The sequence below is a fragment of the Eucyclogobius newberryi genome, unplaced genomic scaffold, assembly GCF_026437365.1.
Source record: "Eucyclogobius newberryi isolate DKJ021-1_F unplaced genomic scaffold, fEucNew1.0.hap1 SCAF_19, whole genome shotgun sequence".
In the NCBI taxonomy this organism is placed as follows: Eukaryota; Metazoa; Chordata; class Actinopteri; order Gobiiformes; family Gobiidae; genus Eucyclogobius; species Eucyclogobius newberryi.
Genome location: NW_027315823.1, coordinates 28852046 through 28867316, shown reverse-complemented (window position 1 = coordinate 28867316; position 15271 = coordinate 28852046). Strand labels below are relative to the sequence as shown.

The 15271-nt window shown below is 38.9% G+C and overlaps 1 protein-coding gene across 2 annotated transcripts in view; it reads right to left on the bottom strand.

Moving 5' to 3' along the window:
* Positions 1-520: 520 nt before the first annotated feature.
* tox2 (TOX high mobility group box family member 2) overlaps positions 521-15271 on the bottom strand; it is a 187216-nt gene continuing 172465 nt past the window's right edge. For both annotated transcript variants that reach the window (XM_072452599.1, XM_072452600.1), the window contains 4 exons: positions 11172-11252; positions 3643-4035; positions 2658-2806; positions 521-1031 (listed from right to left, as the gene is read on the bottom strand). In XM_072452599.1, coding sequence (XP_072308700.1) covers positions 992-1031; positions 2658-2806; positions 3643-4035; positions 11172-11252 — 663 coding nt within the window. In that variant the 3' untranslated portion in view covers positions 521-991. The remainder of the gene's footprint in view (positions 1032-2657; positions 2807-3642; positions 4036-11171; positions 11253-15271) is intronic.

Genomic DNA, 15271 nt, shown 5'->3' with positions numbered 1-15271 from the left:
AACAAATCATGCCAAGTAACAGGTCAGCTCTGTGGAGTGGCGAACCCACTCATTGTAAGAATGTAAGTTTTTCAAGGTATTTTGGAGAAATAAAATGATCTGTAATTGAATAAATGCAAGCTAGATAAGTTAAATATTATATTGTGGAACATTTAGGCAACACAATAATACTGCGTTCCAGTCTGCCAATGTTGGAACTCGGAGTGACGTTATCTCAGAGTTTCTGTGTCAAGTCGGAAACACAATTACCCGGAATTTACAGTAACGACTCAATCAAGTAAAAAAAAAGAGGAAAGTGCTCAAATCAGCCAAAATTAGGGTCCATTTACGTTAATTTATTGACCCAGACATTGCTATTACATTTCCACTTTATATAACTATGTTTGAGAGTAAATTTTTGCTTCTCTATCTCTACAGAAACAACAAGCAAACCCTCCAACAGAAAAGTCACGCAGTGTACCTTTAAACAGAAATTAGTGACATTTAATGATTAATTAATTATTGTAGCATTTATCACTAAAACTGTATTGTGGCATTGTAACAAACTAAACCATACTGTTCCATTAGTGGAAATGGGCCAAAACTCAGATATTAATAAACAACATCAACAACAGAGTAAAAAATAAAACTGAAAATGGGTCTTTTTCCTGTTCATTGTAAGTTAAAGCTGAAGGGGATCCCGATGCTGCGTACTGCCTGGATCAGGTTGAAAAAGACACAAAAACTCAGAGACAGAGCAGGGAAAGAGGAGCTGTAATAAGTGCTTGGGAAATTTCAACAGCAAGAAGACTGCTAATACATTAAGTGGTACAGACAGTAGTCATCTATGCCAAAAAAACTGCTCACAAACTTTGTAGAGAAAGAATGAATACACTGAAATGTATGAATGTGTCTGAGAGGTCAGGAGAGATGGTGGGAGGGGCGGGGTGATGCAGGGGGGCGGGGCCACTGTAGACTCCTCCTTGTATTTCGACAGAGCGGATCTTCAGTTTCAGGTGAGGTAGAGCTTGTCCCTGCCTATCATGCTGCCACTGCAAAGACAAAAGCAACACGGATCAGACACATGGGTTCAAGACTGACAGATTGATGTCATAGTTTCAAACAGAGGGTACAATTCACCAGACCCTTGTGATGAAACGTATATATCTGTGACTGATTGGGTGAATAAACATACCATGGTAGTTTAGTGCTTTCAACTGACATTGGGCCTGTGTGTTAGTATAATGCCACGACCTACACTTGAAGCTAGCTTAAAGCTATACTTAAAGCTGGTTGATCATACGGTAAAAGCGATTTCAGACATTTTTGAGATTTGTAGTGATTTTTCGGTGCTGAACCGGGGTAAAAGCAGCATGTGAAAAATATAAAAAAAAAACAGCTGAAGGCGGCAGTAAACACAGCTCTGAGGAGCTGGAGGCACCGAGGTGAACTGGGCCAAAGCGTGCCTCGGTGATACGTCTTCTGAACAAATCACCACAAAAATGAAAGCCGGAGAAGTTTTCGGGCAGAACCCTGACTTTAGATTAGATTAGACTTAGATTTGATCCATCCTTCAGCCAGTGCCACTGGGGCATCTCTGCAGTAGCAGTGGTCTCTGCAGAGCTCAGCTTTGTCAGGTCTACCTTTGCTGAAAGATTTCACCTATTGTGCATGTTTTGGGTTAAAGGAATAATAGAGGATTTTTCGCCGATTTGAGAAGTTCTCAGAGATTTCCATCTCTTCTGAGCTCGAACACAGTCTTTCTCTGTCGTCATTTTTGTACTGTACACTGAAGGAACCCGCTAAACACACACCGGCATATCAACCACGCATGCGCGACCAGGGAAATTTGCTTCTATACTGGGAACGAGGCTGCAGGTGTGCAGTAGCACGCAGGGAATGATTGACATGTGGGACATGCGGCTGTCCACGCCACGAGGAACTGAGACTCAAGATTGCGTCCCAATAAATCCTCTATTATTGCTTTAATGGGATGGCTTTAAATAGAGCAGCTTATATTCAAGCAATGCTAAAGTTAACTTTGCCAGCGGTTTGCTACTTGCAGCAAAGATGGCGGCATTAGCCAATAACAGTCCATCCTAATTACTTTTGATACTTCAGAATGCGATGATGTCACACAAACACAACCTCTGTGTCCCATTCCCCAGTCTCTGCACAAACCCATGTCTGTGTGTGAGAGCGGCATCAGTAGCCACAGCGTTTAGAACAGAGCAGATAAAAGTTGTGTTCGGAACATCTGTTTTCCTCTCAGCCTGACAATCACACCACAGCCTCCATTATCTCACCATTACCTCTGCAGCTGCCTCTCTGCCCAGCACAACTGACAGTGTTCCACACTTCCATTGTGGAAGAACCGGGAAACATCTGAGTTTATTTCTGGCAAAGCAACTTCAACATGACAATTACTTCTGCTCTAATAAATGTTTGCCTGACTTTTTTCTTCAAGAAGAATAACATTTCTTTTGCCCCGCACACAGGACTATTGTAAAAGCAGCTCTCAGTTTCTGACCAGATCTTCTTTGGAAAAAGACCTGATGGAATTCCACTTAAAACCTCATCCAGACCTTTTTGAAACAATGTTTAATCACTTCATGCTGAAGCCTAAATGATGCTTGATGGTGCTGAGTGTATAAAATAATGGTGCGAGCTGTTCTAACCTGCAGTGGTTGCCACACTCTCGATTACAGTATTCACTGTCCCAGTCGTGACTTGGGGCCACACCAGGACCTGGACCTGAGCCAGGGGCCCCTGGAGACTGAGAACCCCCAATACTCTTCTGATACTCGGACTGGAGGTGAGAGAAACCCTGGGGACAAAAAAAACAACATGTCAAATATTAGATAGATAATGGTATCTGTCTGATTAGTTATTAGCTCTCACAAACCCTCATTGTTAACACAACATGTATTCATTTTAGTAACTAGTTTGAACCACACAATCACAGCCAATCAGAACACTGCTTTCAGCTCTAATGATAAATAAAACTTATTATTATTCATTGCTCATTTTATGTTTTCCCATAGAATTGACTAATTTGCAACAAAAGTACAAAAAAAGTACAAAAAAGTCAGGTACCACAGCTTTATGAATGAAATAATGAATAATATACAGTAGGAGTGCAGAGTCAACTCGTATGAACCATATTCTACAATGTATGAATGGTGCAAATACCATTATCAATACATGTCCATATTGTCATAGATCAATACACAATTTCATGAAGTCAGTTGAAAAAAAAAATACATTTCCAGCTGGGATTTGAAATGTAGGACGGAAGTGGAGGTCTTTAAATGGATTGGGAGGTTATTCCAAAGTTTAGGTGTAAGAAGAACAGAGAAAGAACGCTCGCATTGGTTTTAAGGTGAGAGGAGGGGACTGATAATAAGCATTGAGTGGAGGAGCTGAGGAGCTGAGGAGCTGAGGAGCTGAGGAGCTGAGGAGACGAGGAGCTGAGGAGCTGAGGAGACGAGGAGACGAGGAGCTGAGGAGACGAGGAGCTGAGGAGACGAGGAGCTGAGGAGACGAGGAGACGAGGAGCAGCGAACGCTATTAGCAATGTATTTAGGTGCAGATCCATTAAGTGCTCTAAACACCTACATTTGGGTGCATTGTGCATAATTCTAATAGCATGTGTCTTCTCACCTGCTGGCCCGGAGGCGGGGAGTGCAGCCCCATCTGGTGAGAGATGATTGGCTGGGACTGGACCTGCTGCATGCGGATTGGCTGGTTGAGCAGCGAGCTCTGGTGCAGGGAGAGCTGCTGGTGTGGGTGCAGGGGCGGGCTGATCTGGAAGGAGGAGGGGGGAGAGGCACTAATGCTGGGCAGCATCTGGGATTGGCTGAGCGTCTGCGACAGGGCGTGGCGGGGGGCGTGGCCTGTGTAGCTCTGCAGGTCAGCGAGAGGAAAGGCCCCGGGGCACAGGTACGGGGACGACGGCTGAGGTGGCACACTGTACAGGGGCGGGTTGGCAGACATCATGTGAGGAGACGCCTGGCTCGTCTGCACACTTTTGGCCTCCGCAGGGTCGTTATAAGACTGCTGAATGACAACAAGGGGAAAACACATTTATTTCATGATATATGAGACAGAAGACGTCGTCATAGAGTTCAAAATCCCCATAATGAATGCAAATGAGCGATCTTACGTTATCTCCCCCTTAGTCAACTGATCGTTTCAAACACTTACTTACACTAAATATACACTGAAACATGAAATAACAAACATATATCTGCTCTTTTAAGCGCAATAACCACATTTTCTTTTTCATACTGACTTATTATAATAGCTTTTATGTATTTTTTTAAATGCCACTATTGTTCTTGAGTCTGATTTTTTTGTCTTTTTTCTATAGATTAACTCCTTGATTCTGACTCTTTTTATTTATTTATTTAAAAGTCTGTTCCTTTTAGATTGTATTGATTTGTTCTTTTTAAAAAAAAAAAAAGAATATTTACAGTTAATATTATGCATTTAAACTTTAAGTTTGACAAATAATGGGTTAGTTTAGTTTTAGAATACACACTTCAATCAGATCAAACTTGTGCTAGATTTAGAGTTAAAAGATCAACTTTGTATGAACCATGTTAATGATTATAGAAGCATTCAGTTATGCTTTTTCAGTCTGTGTTGCTTTAAGGTGTTTTTACTCTATTTAAAACCTTAACCCTTAATCAGTCACAAATTGTTGATTTACGTCAATTGTGCTTCAAACGTTCAGACCAAAGAATCTCTGATCACTAAAGCTATTCTATCAGTACAAATCATTATTTATGTCAGAACCTGAATTCTCTCAAACAAACAGCAATATTATTCTCATATCTGGTTGTAATGCAATAAAATACAATCGGAACAATAAATAAATCAATACAAGTTTTCCAAAATAGCCTTTAAAATATTATAAAACCCAAGAAGCAATCCAACACTATCACAGCAAAATAAAAAGGCACATTATCTTTTTTTAATGAGAGCATTTTGTGCAATGTGAAAATATAATTGCCTACTGTCATTGAACGCTACATTTTACAGTCTAAATCCAGCCTCTAATTACACACTATTCAGTTGCGCTGTTTTTACCGAGCATGATCACTGCTCTCTTTTTGGTTTGAGTTTTTCCCAAACAAACTGTGTTGAGGCCACACAACTGTAAAACGCCCACACGTTTTAGACCACACTCGAGGTGATGAATGTTTGAAATGTATCCAGGCGTTCTCACCGATGCTGATATAAAACGGAGTGATATGTTGTTAAGTAATGGCCCATATCCAGTGTTGTGAAGCCAATAAATGATCAATGTTAAAGAGCAACAATATTGGTGTGTAATGCATTTTATCGTCATTTTTTGAAGTAATAAGTAAGTCAATTTTGTATGACAGATCATTAGACGCCATCACCAATAGTGTGTGTGGCATTAGTAGACATGGATCCAGGCGAGGTGATTTCTGTGCTCTTTGGGTCAGTGGAATCAATCTCAGACACGTGTGCCAATTATATATGTGCCAGGTAGTTCCAATGAAAGGAAACACGACTTAAGAAGGACATTCCACATTAGTAAGAAGACCACCATTTTCGAGCAATATGGGAAAGAAAAAGGAACTTTGGACAAGGTATGAAAACCCCTGATATGTCGAGAAAACTTTGGATTTGATGTTTTACACAAATCAATCTATTGTACAGCATATTTTAGCAGCGAGACGTTCCCCTCGTTCTCCATTTAAACCAACGGAGTTCCCGCTGGGCCGGAAGTGTGATTACCAGGAAAATGCTGATCACGTGGGAAAAAAGGGAAAGTGGGCGGGGCAGAATAAGGTCAATAGACTCATTCTCTGCTTTTGAACCGGCCTTAACACCTGACGGGGATTAAACAGGTTTTAGCTGCTTATCAAGAGCAAAATAAGAGCGAGAGTGTGAGGCATCGTGTTTGAGCAAGTTGGCAGTTAGTTTCCCCCAAACTGACGGTGCTCTCTAGTGATGTCCGGGTCAGGTTATTTTCCCGCACCATACCCAGGCATCAACTTTTTCAACTCTGTGGTTTTGATTCAGTCTGAAAACGTGCGTAAAATCAGATGATAACATGTAGGATCGGCACCTGAGCAATGATGCATTTGAACCAAGTCAGCACGACTTATAATCATTTAAAAAGGAACTGGGAGTTTGCATCTCTTTCTCATCCTCTCTCTCGCTCACTCACTTGCTCAGAGCCAGACACAGGTACATCAGATCACACAGAGAAATCAAGGACAGGATAAATAAGGATAAAGGACTGTGTGTAAAGCTTCAAAATGCTGTGTGTTTTATTACAGTCTGACTCATATTCACTGAGGAATGAGTCTAATGAAGAGCTGAATTTGGACGCGTCTAAATGCACATGGAGAGCAGACATGCGATACAGCGGTCAGTAAGTTAACCTGCGGGTCAAAAGACAACCCGCGCATCACTAGTGCTCTCTGCGTCCTCTGTCTCTCCTCTACAGTTTACCGTGAGTGCTCGTTCTGCTGTGGAACAGAGGCTGAAGGAGCAGGTTTTAAACACCATGCAGCAAATAGTGCACTTGGTCCAGTTTGTGTGCGCTCATTTCACCGTGTCAGTGGTCAGTGTGCTTCACGTGCTCTGGTCCAGGTCCATCTCGAAACTCTTAAAGAGCAGTGAGTGGAGGAGTTTGTGGTGAGCAGGGAACTGGACCCTGCAGTGGTTCAAGACTTTGAATGTGTTAGGGAATAAAAGACCAACAAACACACTTGCAAAAGTGCAATGCAAAAAGGCTTAGCATTTATAACTCTTGAGTAAAGAAACTAATTTCAATCCTAGGTGGTCTGGTTAGATGATCAAAAAGACCATTTCATCTTTTTATCTATATATATAAAAGGTATTGTTTAAAATAATACTAGAGCCTATTTATAAGTGTTTATTGACATTCACCATCCCAAACTCACAGTTTAAACCCTGTCAGTGTGTATAATTCTTTTCTATTATTTTAATTTCTTTGACCCATAAGTTTAGACAGGACAGTGTAGCAAGAAATTACATTCAGCAAATTGTTAGTTTTCTGAAATTACAAGTCGGGGTTTTGACTTGCTTTCATTCATGTGCATTTTATACTGGGATTTTGGCATCTCAAATACATTTTAAAAATAACTGAGTCCGCTCTTTAACAGCGTTTAACAGAGTAGAAAAAGCTTCAGTTGTAGTCATCTGGACTCAGTTTGAAAAAAATAGACGTTTCGACTCTCATCCAAGAGTCATTGTCAATAACAGAATTTAGGTCGAGAACTCCGATATTAATACTGTTCTGTGGTAAGACCCGCCCATTGGGAGGAGCCTTCCTGAAGTAGAAAGAGTTGTTTGTTTCAACAGAAACTCCCCCTTGTATCTACCGAGCTAGCCTATTCAGAATCTTAATGGGCTATTAGAAACCTCTTTGTCTTTGTGAGACCCTGGCTCAACCACCCTGAGGACCTGATTAGCATCTGAATGTCCTTTACCTTTCCAGGGGTTCAGAATCCCATTATAAATAACAGGAAGATGAAACCTAAGCCCTCCATTTCTGTTTAAAGAAGGTCTTTCTTTTTTAACAAAAATAGCTTCCTTGACTCCTCTTTCAAACCATCTTTTCTCCCTGCTTAAAACCTTCACCTCACCGTCTTCAAACAAGTGATTAGAGGCTTCAAGATGGAGATGCACGGCGCTCTGAGGTCCTGAACTAGTATTTCTTCTGTGCTGATAAAGCCTCTTGTGTAGAGGCTGTTTGGTCTCACCTATGTAACGTTCTTTACAACTTTCTTCACTGCATTGGATCGAATAAACTACATTGCTCTGTTTTTGAGTCGGCAACTTGTCCTTTGGGTGAACCAGTTTTTGTCTTAAAGTGTTTCCTGGTTTAAAATAAACAGGGACTTCGTGTTGTCTAAAAATTCTCTGCAGTTTTTCCGACAGGCCAGACACATAAGGGATAGAAACTGGCCTGGCCTCTCGGAAAAACTGCAGAGAATTTTTAGACAACACGAAGTCCCTGTTTATTTTAAACCAGGAAACATTTTAAGACAAAAACTGGTTCACCCAAAGGACAAGTTGCCGACTCAAAAACAGAGCAATGTAGTTTATTCGATCCAATGCAGTGAAGAAAGTTGTAAAGAACGTTACATAGGTGAGACCAAACAGCCTCTACACAAGAGGCTTTATCAGCACAGAAGAAATACTAGTTCAGGACCACAGAGCGCCGTGCATCTCCATCTTGAAGCCTCTAATCACTCGTTTGAAGACGGTGAGGTGAAGGTTTTAAGCAGGGAGAAAAGATGGTTTGAAAGAGGAGTCAAGGAAGCTATTTTTGTTAAAAAAGAAAGACCTTCTTTAAACAGAAATGGAGGGCTTAGGTTTCATCTTCCTGTTATTTATAATGGGATTCTGAACCCCTGGAAAGGTAAAGGACATTCAGATGCTAATCAGGCACTCAGGGTGGTTGAGCCAGGGTCTCACAAAGACAAAGAGGTTTCTAATAGCCCATTAAGATTCTGAATAGGCTAGCTCGGTAGATACAAGGGGGAGTTTCTGTTGAAACAAACAACTCTTTCTACTTCAGGAAGGCTCCTCCCAATGGGCGGGTCTTACCACAGAACAGTATTAATATCGGAGTTCTCGATCTAAATTCTGTTACTGACAATGACTCTTGGATGAGAGTCGAAACGTCTATTTTTTCAAACTGAGTCCAGATGACTACAACTGAAGCTTTTTCTACTATGGAACACGCCTGGACGAATGAGGGATTACACCGACAGCGTTTAACAGAGCTATTCAGTAAAACTGGTTGTTACTAGCCTCCTCAAAAGCTAAACATTGTGTTCTGGAAAACATCTTCAGCTAGCCAATGTTACACGGGTCTTTCTTGCACAAAACTGTTGCAGTAACGATATGGACGACTGACAACAAACACCTAAATGTAGAAACGTTTAGTCAAAGAGCTCAAATGATTAACATATATTGACAAATCAGCTGTATTTTTACGTCCAGTGTTGAAGTCGGGCATCAGCGTTTGACACGAGTTGTTTTTCTGACTTGTGTGAGCGTTCGCGTGGTTTGGCAACACATAGATATTTAAAACAACTGAAAATTGTTCCGCACCATCAGTCATAGCATTCTATAAGACACATACGCCTGAACCTGTCACTTCCTGGATTTTGCTCATTTAGTTTTGACTATTGAGTGTCTATGGCTACCATGCCAACTTCTTTTCCCTTTTAGCACACAAAGGCAACAGGTGCACGCTGAAGATCCTCTAAATGAAGCTCCAATTACATCCCCCCTCACTCTGAAAAGACTGTTTGGCTGGTGATTAAAAAAGAGAGTTAGAACTGCTTTCTGATTGGCTGCTGTGTGAATGAGGGGGGGGGATGGTCATGTGATATATAGTTATCAATCAGGGCTGTATAGGCGCTCTGACATGAATGTGTAATTGCAGCGGAGACTAGAGATGAGAATAGTGTTTAGCTCAACATGTGAAGAGGCTGATGAATTAACTATTCATGCTTTAATCAAGGTGCTTGTTTTTCGGGCATCGAGCGAGCGAGCGGCGGCTGTGGCGGAAGTGTGGCGCTGATGGGAGGAGCTACTGTGTGAGCCAATGGGATCGGAGCGTGGGAACAATGGCGCTGGAGGCGGCTGAGTTCAGTTCAATTTGACTTTGATTTGTGAAATATGTTTTAGCAGCGTCACGGGTTCGATTGTCAGCCTCGATCTTTTAACGAATGTCTCTCCCCGTTCTCTCCCCATTACACGCTCACACCCTTTGTGGCCTGACCTAGAACAAGTTCCCCTCAGCAGTTTAAATGTTTGCATGTTGTAGTGTTAATTTTAGGATTCTATCTTTTCTAACTCAAGCAATACATTACAAATAAGACCATGTTTAATATTACATTATATTAATATATAATAATAATATATGAATTATAAATAAATCACAATTAAATCAAACATATTTTTTTTTAATTTACATTATTTTCCCAAAAATGCTGAATTTCCTGTTATTAATTTTTGGAATACAAACGTTTTATGAATATTTATAAAAACAAAACTGGTGAGTAGCTGACATAACATTTTTTAATGATATTTTCTAGAGATAAAAACCTGTTTTGATGTCTGTGTATTTTTACAGATTTTGTGGGAAAATAGTATCTTGAATCTTTTTTTTAAAAGTTATTAACAAAATTATATGAAAAGAAAGAATACAAAACAAAAGATATGGAAATGGGAGTCAGTGTGTGGTCCAGTAGGTCACAAAGGGCTCATGAAGGCCAGAACATCTTAGACAAGAAATATGTGCTAGTCTATATGGTTCTGATACTTGATGAATATGAACATGTTATAGAGAAAGAAGGTATTCACGACTACATCGACTACATGGCTGTGGCTCAGTGGTTAGATCACTCTTCTACCAACTCTCGCTATAACTACAACAGTAATTTACCACCACCGAGTATGGAATGAAACATGACCAGATGTGCGTCACAGGCATTACATGTGCAAGGCATTCATAGTATTATTATTATTACTTTGTGGTGTACTGTACAGCCACAGCCTAGGCAGGAGGTGTGTGCAGAAATGTTCAGATTTTCCAAATAAACTATAAGACTGTCAGGATTATGATAAAGGTGTGGCAGAATAACTTATACCTAATGGTCTATATTCTGTCTGTCTTTATTAAACACATAAGTTTATTTTTTCCGCAGTACACAAGTATTTACATAAGTACAAAAAAATGATATAATATAATATCATTAGTAGTCTTCAAATAGCTACAATTCTTCCTACTGTTTCTATTGATGACTGATGCTAATGAGAATGTTTAGGGAATAACAAAATAACAGGTCAATTTACTTCAGGCTCTTTCAAGCTTAAATACATTTTCCAGACTAAAGCTAAAGCCTATTTATTCATACATTTGGAAAGCTGCTTCTCACCCACCCACACACCCACACAGACAAACATTACGTCTCCCCAGGTTTCAAATCAGGTGTGTCCAAATCCTAATTTCAACTGTTCTCCGCTCAGCACACCCGCCTTCACCGCGGCGTACCCGCCCTTCGGCTGGAGACGGGAGGAGAGGGAGGAATTCTCTGTCTAATTCATCATGCCTTATATCAGCACTGACCCATGTATATCAAAGACGTGACCCCCGTGGTTACCTTGGAAACCAGACTGGCTCTGTAGGCGGCCAGGGCTTTCAGGTACTCCTTCTTTGCAGCCTCTGTTTTCCTCTTGTAGTTCTGTGAGGGGAGAGAACACAACAACAACTATAACAACTGCAGCCAAGACCACATAACATTGATTATAAAGAGAGCGGCAAAGCGAAGAGACTCGATGGACTGGGCCGGGGCATGTTCGAGGGCTAAGAGATTCATTGTTTTGGAAAGAAATAACCAAACCTATGACCCACAAATGTCTTTTTATTTATTTATTTTTTTACCATGTAGCTCCTCTTAAACGTACGGCTCAAAACAGGTTTACAAAAGCCCAGTTATATTCAAGAGTTTTCTTTATAAATGTTACACTTTTAATCCCCTTTGAAAAATGTTTAGGTTAATAATTTTACTTCTTAGTTGTAAACCATGACATCACACAATGTTATACACCCGGGCATCTAATGTAAGCATAAATTGTTATCTGGCAAATCAAAATATATACGAAAACACTTTTGTTTTGTTCAGAAAATGCTGTTGTGTTGGATATAATTCTGTAATAACGTCAATGTGTTTTACGTCCTGTCACTTTAATCATCATTTTCATCTTTTCTTCACAATCTGCTTCTTGATTGGTGTAAAAGTATAATTTGTTTTATATATTTAAGGTATTATCTCACCAAATTAAGTCAAAAGGAGAAATCATAAAAAGTGCACAATTTAACCTGTCAACTGACATCACATCACATCTTTGGGGTTGAATAATGGCACCTCTTTGTAAAGCTGTTCTGAAAACATGAATACACTTTTGTTTATGTATACTGACAGAGAAGACATTGCACTTTGTGCCAGTTTTTGTTTCATGTGGATAAGTAACTATATCAATATAAACCATAAACCAAGGCAAATACAACCAGAGGATTCAGACCTGCTCCAGGCCTAATAATGTTGCAGTGTCACGTGAAATGTTCAGACTGTTTTGTTTGTAGCGTTCACATGTCGCAAAACACAGCATAAAAACAAGTAACAACTTAACCCACATTTTCCATTTATAAGCCAATATTGCACCTTTTGCTTCATCAATCACCACAGGGAAACATATCACAATAAAGCTTTTCTAATGCTTGTTTTTCCCAATTTGAAATGTGATTTGGCAGATTTGTTTTACATGTTACAATGATAGAAGAAGGCAATGGGGTTGAACTTTCTGACCCATAGTATCAATAAGTGTGCTTGGGCTAGATTTGAACGCTTCAAACCCTGTAGTACACCCACAATCCAGTTACGCTTTAATTTGTTGTATAAACGCTATAGAAAACTAAATGGAAAAAATCAAATAGCCCTTAAAACTATTACTTATTGGACCGCTTCATTAGGCTTGTCTCTTATGTAAGAAAAAGTCTTTATGGTGGTGGAATAATTAGTGAGATAATGGCCTGCTAAAAGAAAAGGTTTTAGTCCTTGAAAGTGAATGTGCAGTACATTATATTTTAAATAGTGGAGAGAACATTGTAAATGTCATCCTTGAATTAAAATAAGCACAAAAATATACACAGTTCATATACATCCTGAAATTATATACATATATATATATATATATATATATATATATATATATATATATATATATATATAAAATATTATATTTTATATTTTATTTATTTTTAATTTTTAAATTTAAAATTACATTTTTTAATTATTTTTCCTCCATCCCTTGTTGGGAAATGGGAGTTTTTGTCTATAGGAGCTTTTGTTTATAAGAGTTCTTCTACTGAGAGTGTTTTTCAAACTTCCTATAAGTGATCTGTTCTTTTCCTCTGTATCTACCTGCGTTGCAACAATGACATTTCCCCATGTGTGGACAATAAAGGATTATTTTATCTTATCTTATCTTAAATAAAAGGAAACTTTTGCAAGCAACTACAGCCAATTCAGTCATTATTAGGTGACCATATATATATATATATATATATATATATATATATATATGTATATATATATATATATTTTTCATAACAATGTGACAAAAGGAATACTTTCTTCTTTAGAGATGTCCATTTTGCACCTTCAAAACACTGTATTCACATTACTAAAAGAAAACTTCAATCATTAAGCTAAAAGTACCATAGGAGTCTTATTTTTATCAACAACAAGCTTAACCTTCCGTCCTAATTTGTTCCAACAGTAATTACTTGAGCCCTGATGCAGTTAACCCTTGTTTACTTTGTTTCCTACCCTGAGCACACACGTATTAGTCCTCTTGCTCTTCTGTTCATCAGACCTCTTTCTGCACAAACCACTCAAATCCTGTGTTTTTAGAAGCAATTTCAAGCATGCTAAGTGAACCTGAGACCAAATTGGAGTTAATGCCAATGTGTCACTCAAGTGGCTTTTTAAAGTGCCATTGCTGTTTTTGGTGAGAAACAAATGAAAATCCCCAAAGTCTACAATTGTGGCTTGTATCTTAGCGTCTTGAAATGCAGTTGGATTCATATTTGAGTTTGTGCAAGGTCGTAATTACCGACGTGCTTATTTCCAGCCAGGTGTGGAACGTAATTACAAGTTCTCACGTTATTGTCATTTTGTCAATTTTTTGAAGGTAATTATACTTTTTTTTAAGTCGATTTTTTTAACATGTTCTTGTAATTGAGGATAATTCTAGCCAATTATTCAAGTTCAGTGCAAAGGTTAGTCTTTCCTTTTTTTAAAATAAATGTCCAAAGTTATTTCAGTCCAATCCTGTCATCCATTTTCCAGTGTCCAGATGACTACAACTGAATCTTTTTCTACATTATGGTTTAAAATAACTTGCCTCAGCTTTAGACTGTTTGATTCATGAAGCATTGTGTAAAAGACTGATCTAAAATGCAAAAAAAGGTAATTTTTCATGTGTATTTTATTCTTTAGAATTCTTTATGTAGCTGTAGTTGAGTACAGATGTTCCATTCTAAAATAGCAGGGCTAGAATATAGGCATTAAGCACTGATACACATAGTCTGGCAGCGTGGGCACATGCAGCCGATAAATAAACAGCAGAGACAGAAAGAGTAAACACCATGAGAGGATACAATCTCCTGCTCAAACACATGATGTGGATCCTCACTCAGACATGTTGACACGACTGTTACCATTTCAGCTCTGCCTGTCTCAGATCCAAGCACAGCCATAGCATTAGCTCCTTTTTCACATATGGAAAGATACTTATTAAGTTACGTTGTGAGTGGCAAATAGGTTAAACGTGTGTTATAGTTATCGAAATGTCACTCACCAGGAAAGAAAAGCTAAAAATTTACTTTTCAGGAACAAAAACAATCCTCGTCTACAAAATGTCCTTATTTAACCTTCCACTAATGAGGGTGCAAACATTTTTAATTCATTTTTGACCCCTAGACCTGGGCTTTAATATACTACTCCTACAAGTACAACTTCTATATCTGCTGTTTGGGAGAGCTAACCACTTTAGCTTGAGTAAATGTAAGTGAAAAGTTTTTGTAAACCTTTTGTAACCTCTACTTCAAATAAGATTACAGGTCTGAGATACAATCTTCCTTCAGTCTACAATAGCCTCATAAGGCCTTGGCAGAAATCAAACCAGTCAAATACCAATGAGGTAGAGCTCTGAGGTAAAGGTGGCAGGACCAGTTACAACAAAAAATCTGTATAAAAAGTATAAATACTATTAACTCAAACCACTTCCATCAGATTGACAATGACTCACGGATGGAACGCCATGAATTCCATTGATAGTATAGAGCGACTGTTCCAATAATCTGGGACACGAAATATCTTTTACCATTTTCAAGTTGACTATGTATTATGTAGAAACAGCAAATGTAATTGGAACACATGTCTTTCTACTCGCTGTTAAAACGTTCTGCCTGTGTGTACTCTGCAGCGACAGCCAGCCTCCTGCTAAAACATTGACAGAGCTTTGACTCCCGCTGTAATGAACTCAACTACTCCCAGCAGCTTTTAATTTGAAATTAATTTTACACAGCTAATGATTTGTGCAACCACTGATACTTTTAAATAAATTACCATGCCTAAGGATGTCCAATTACTCCAAAGTGAGTGGATTCATTAAGACAGCAGGTCAGTGTGAATTA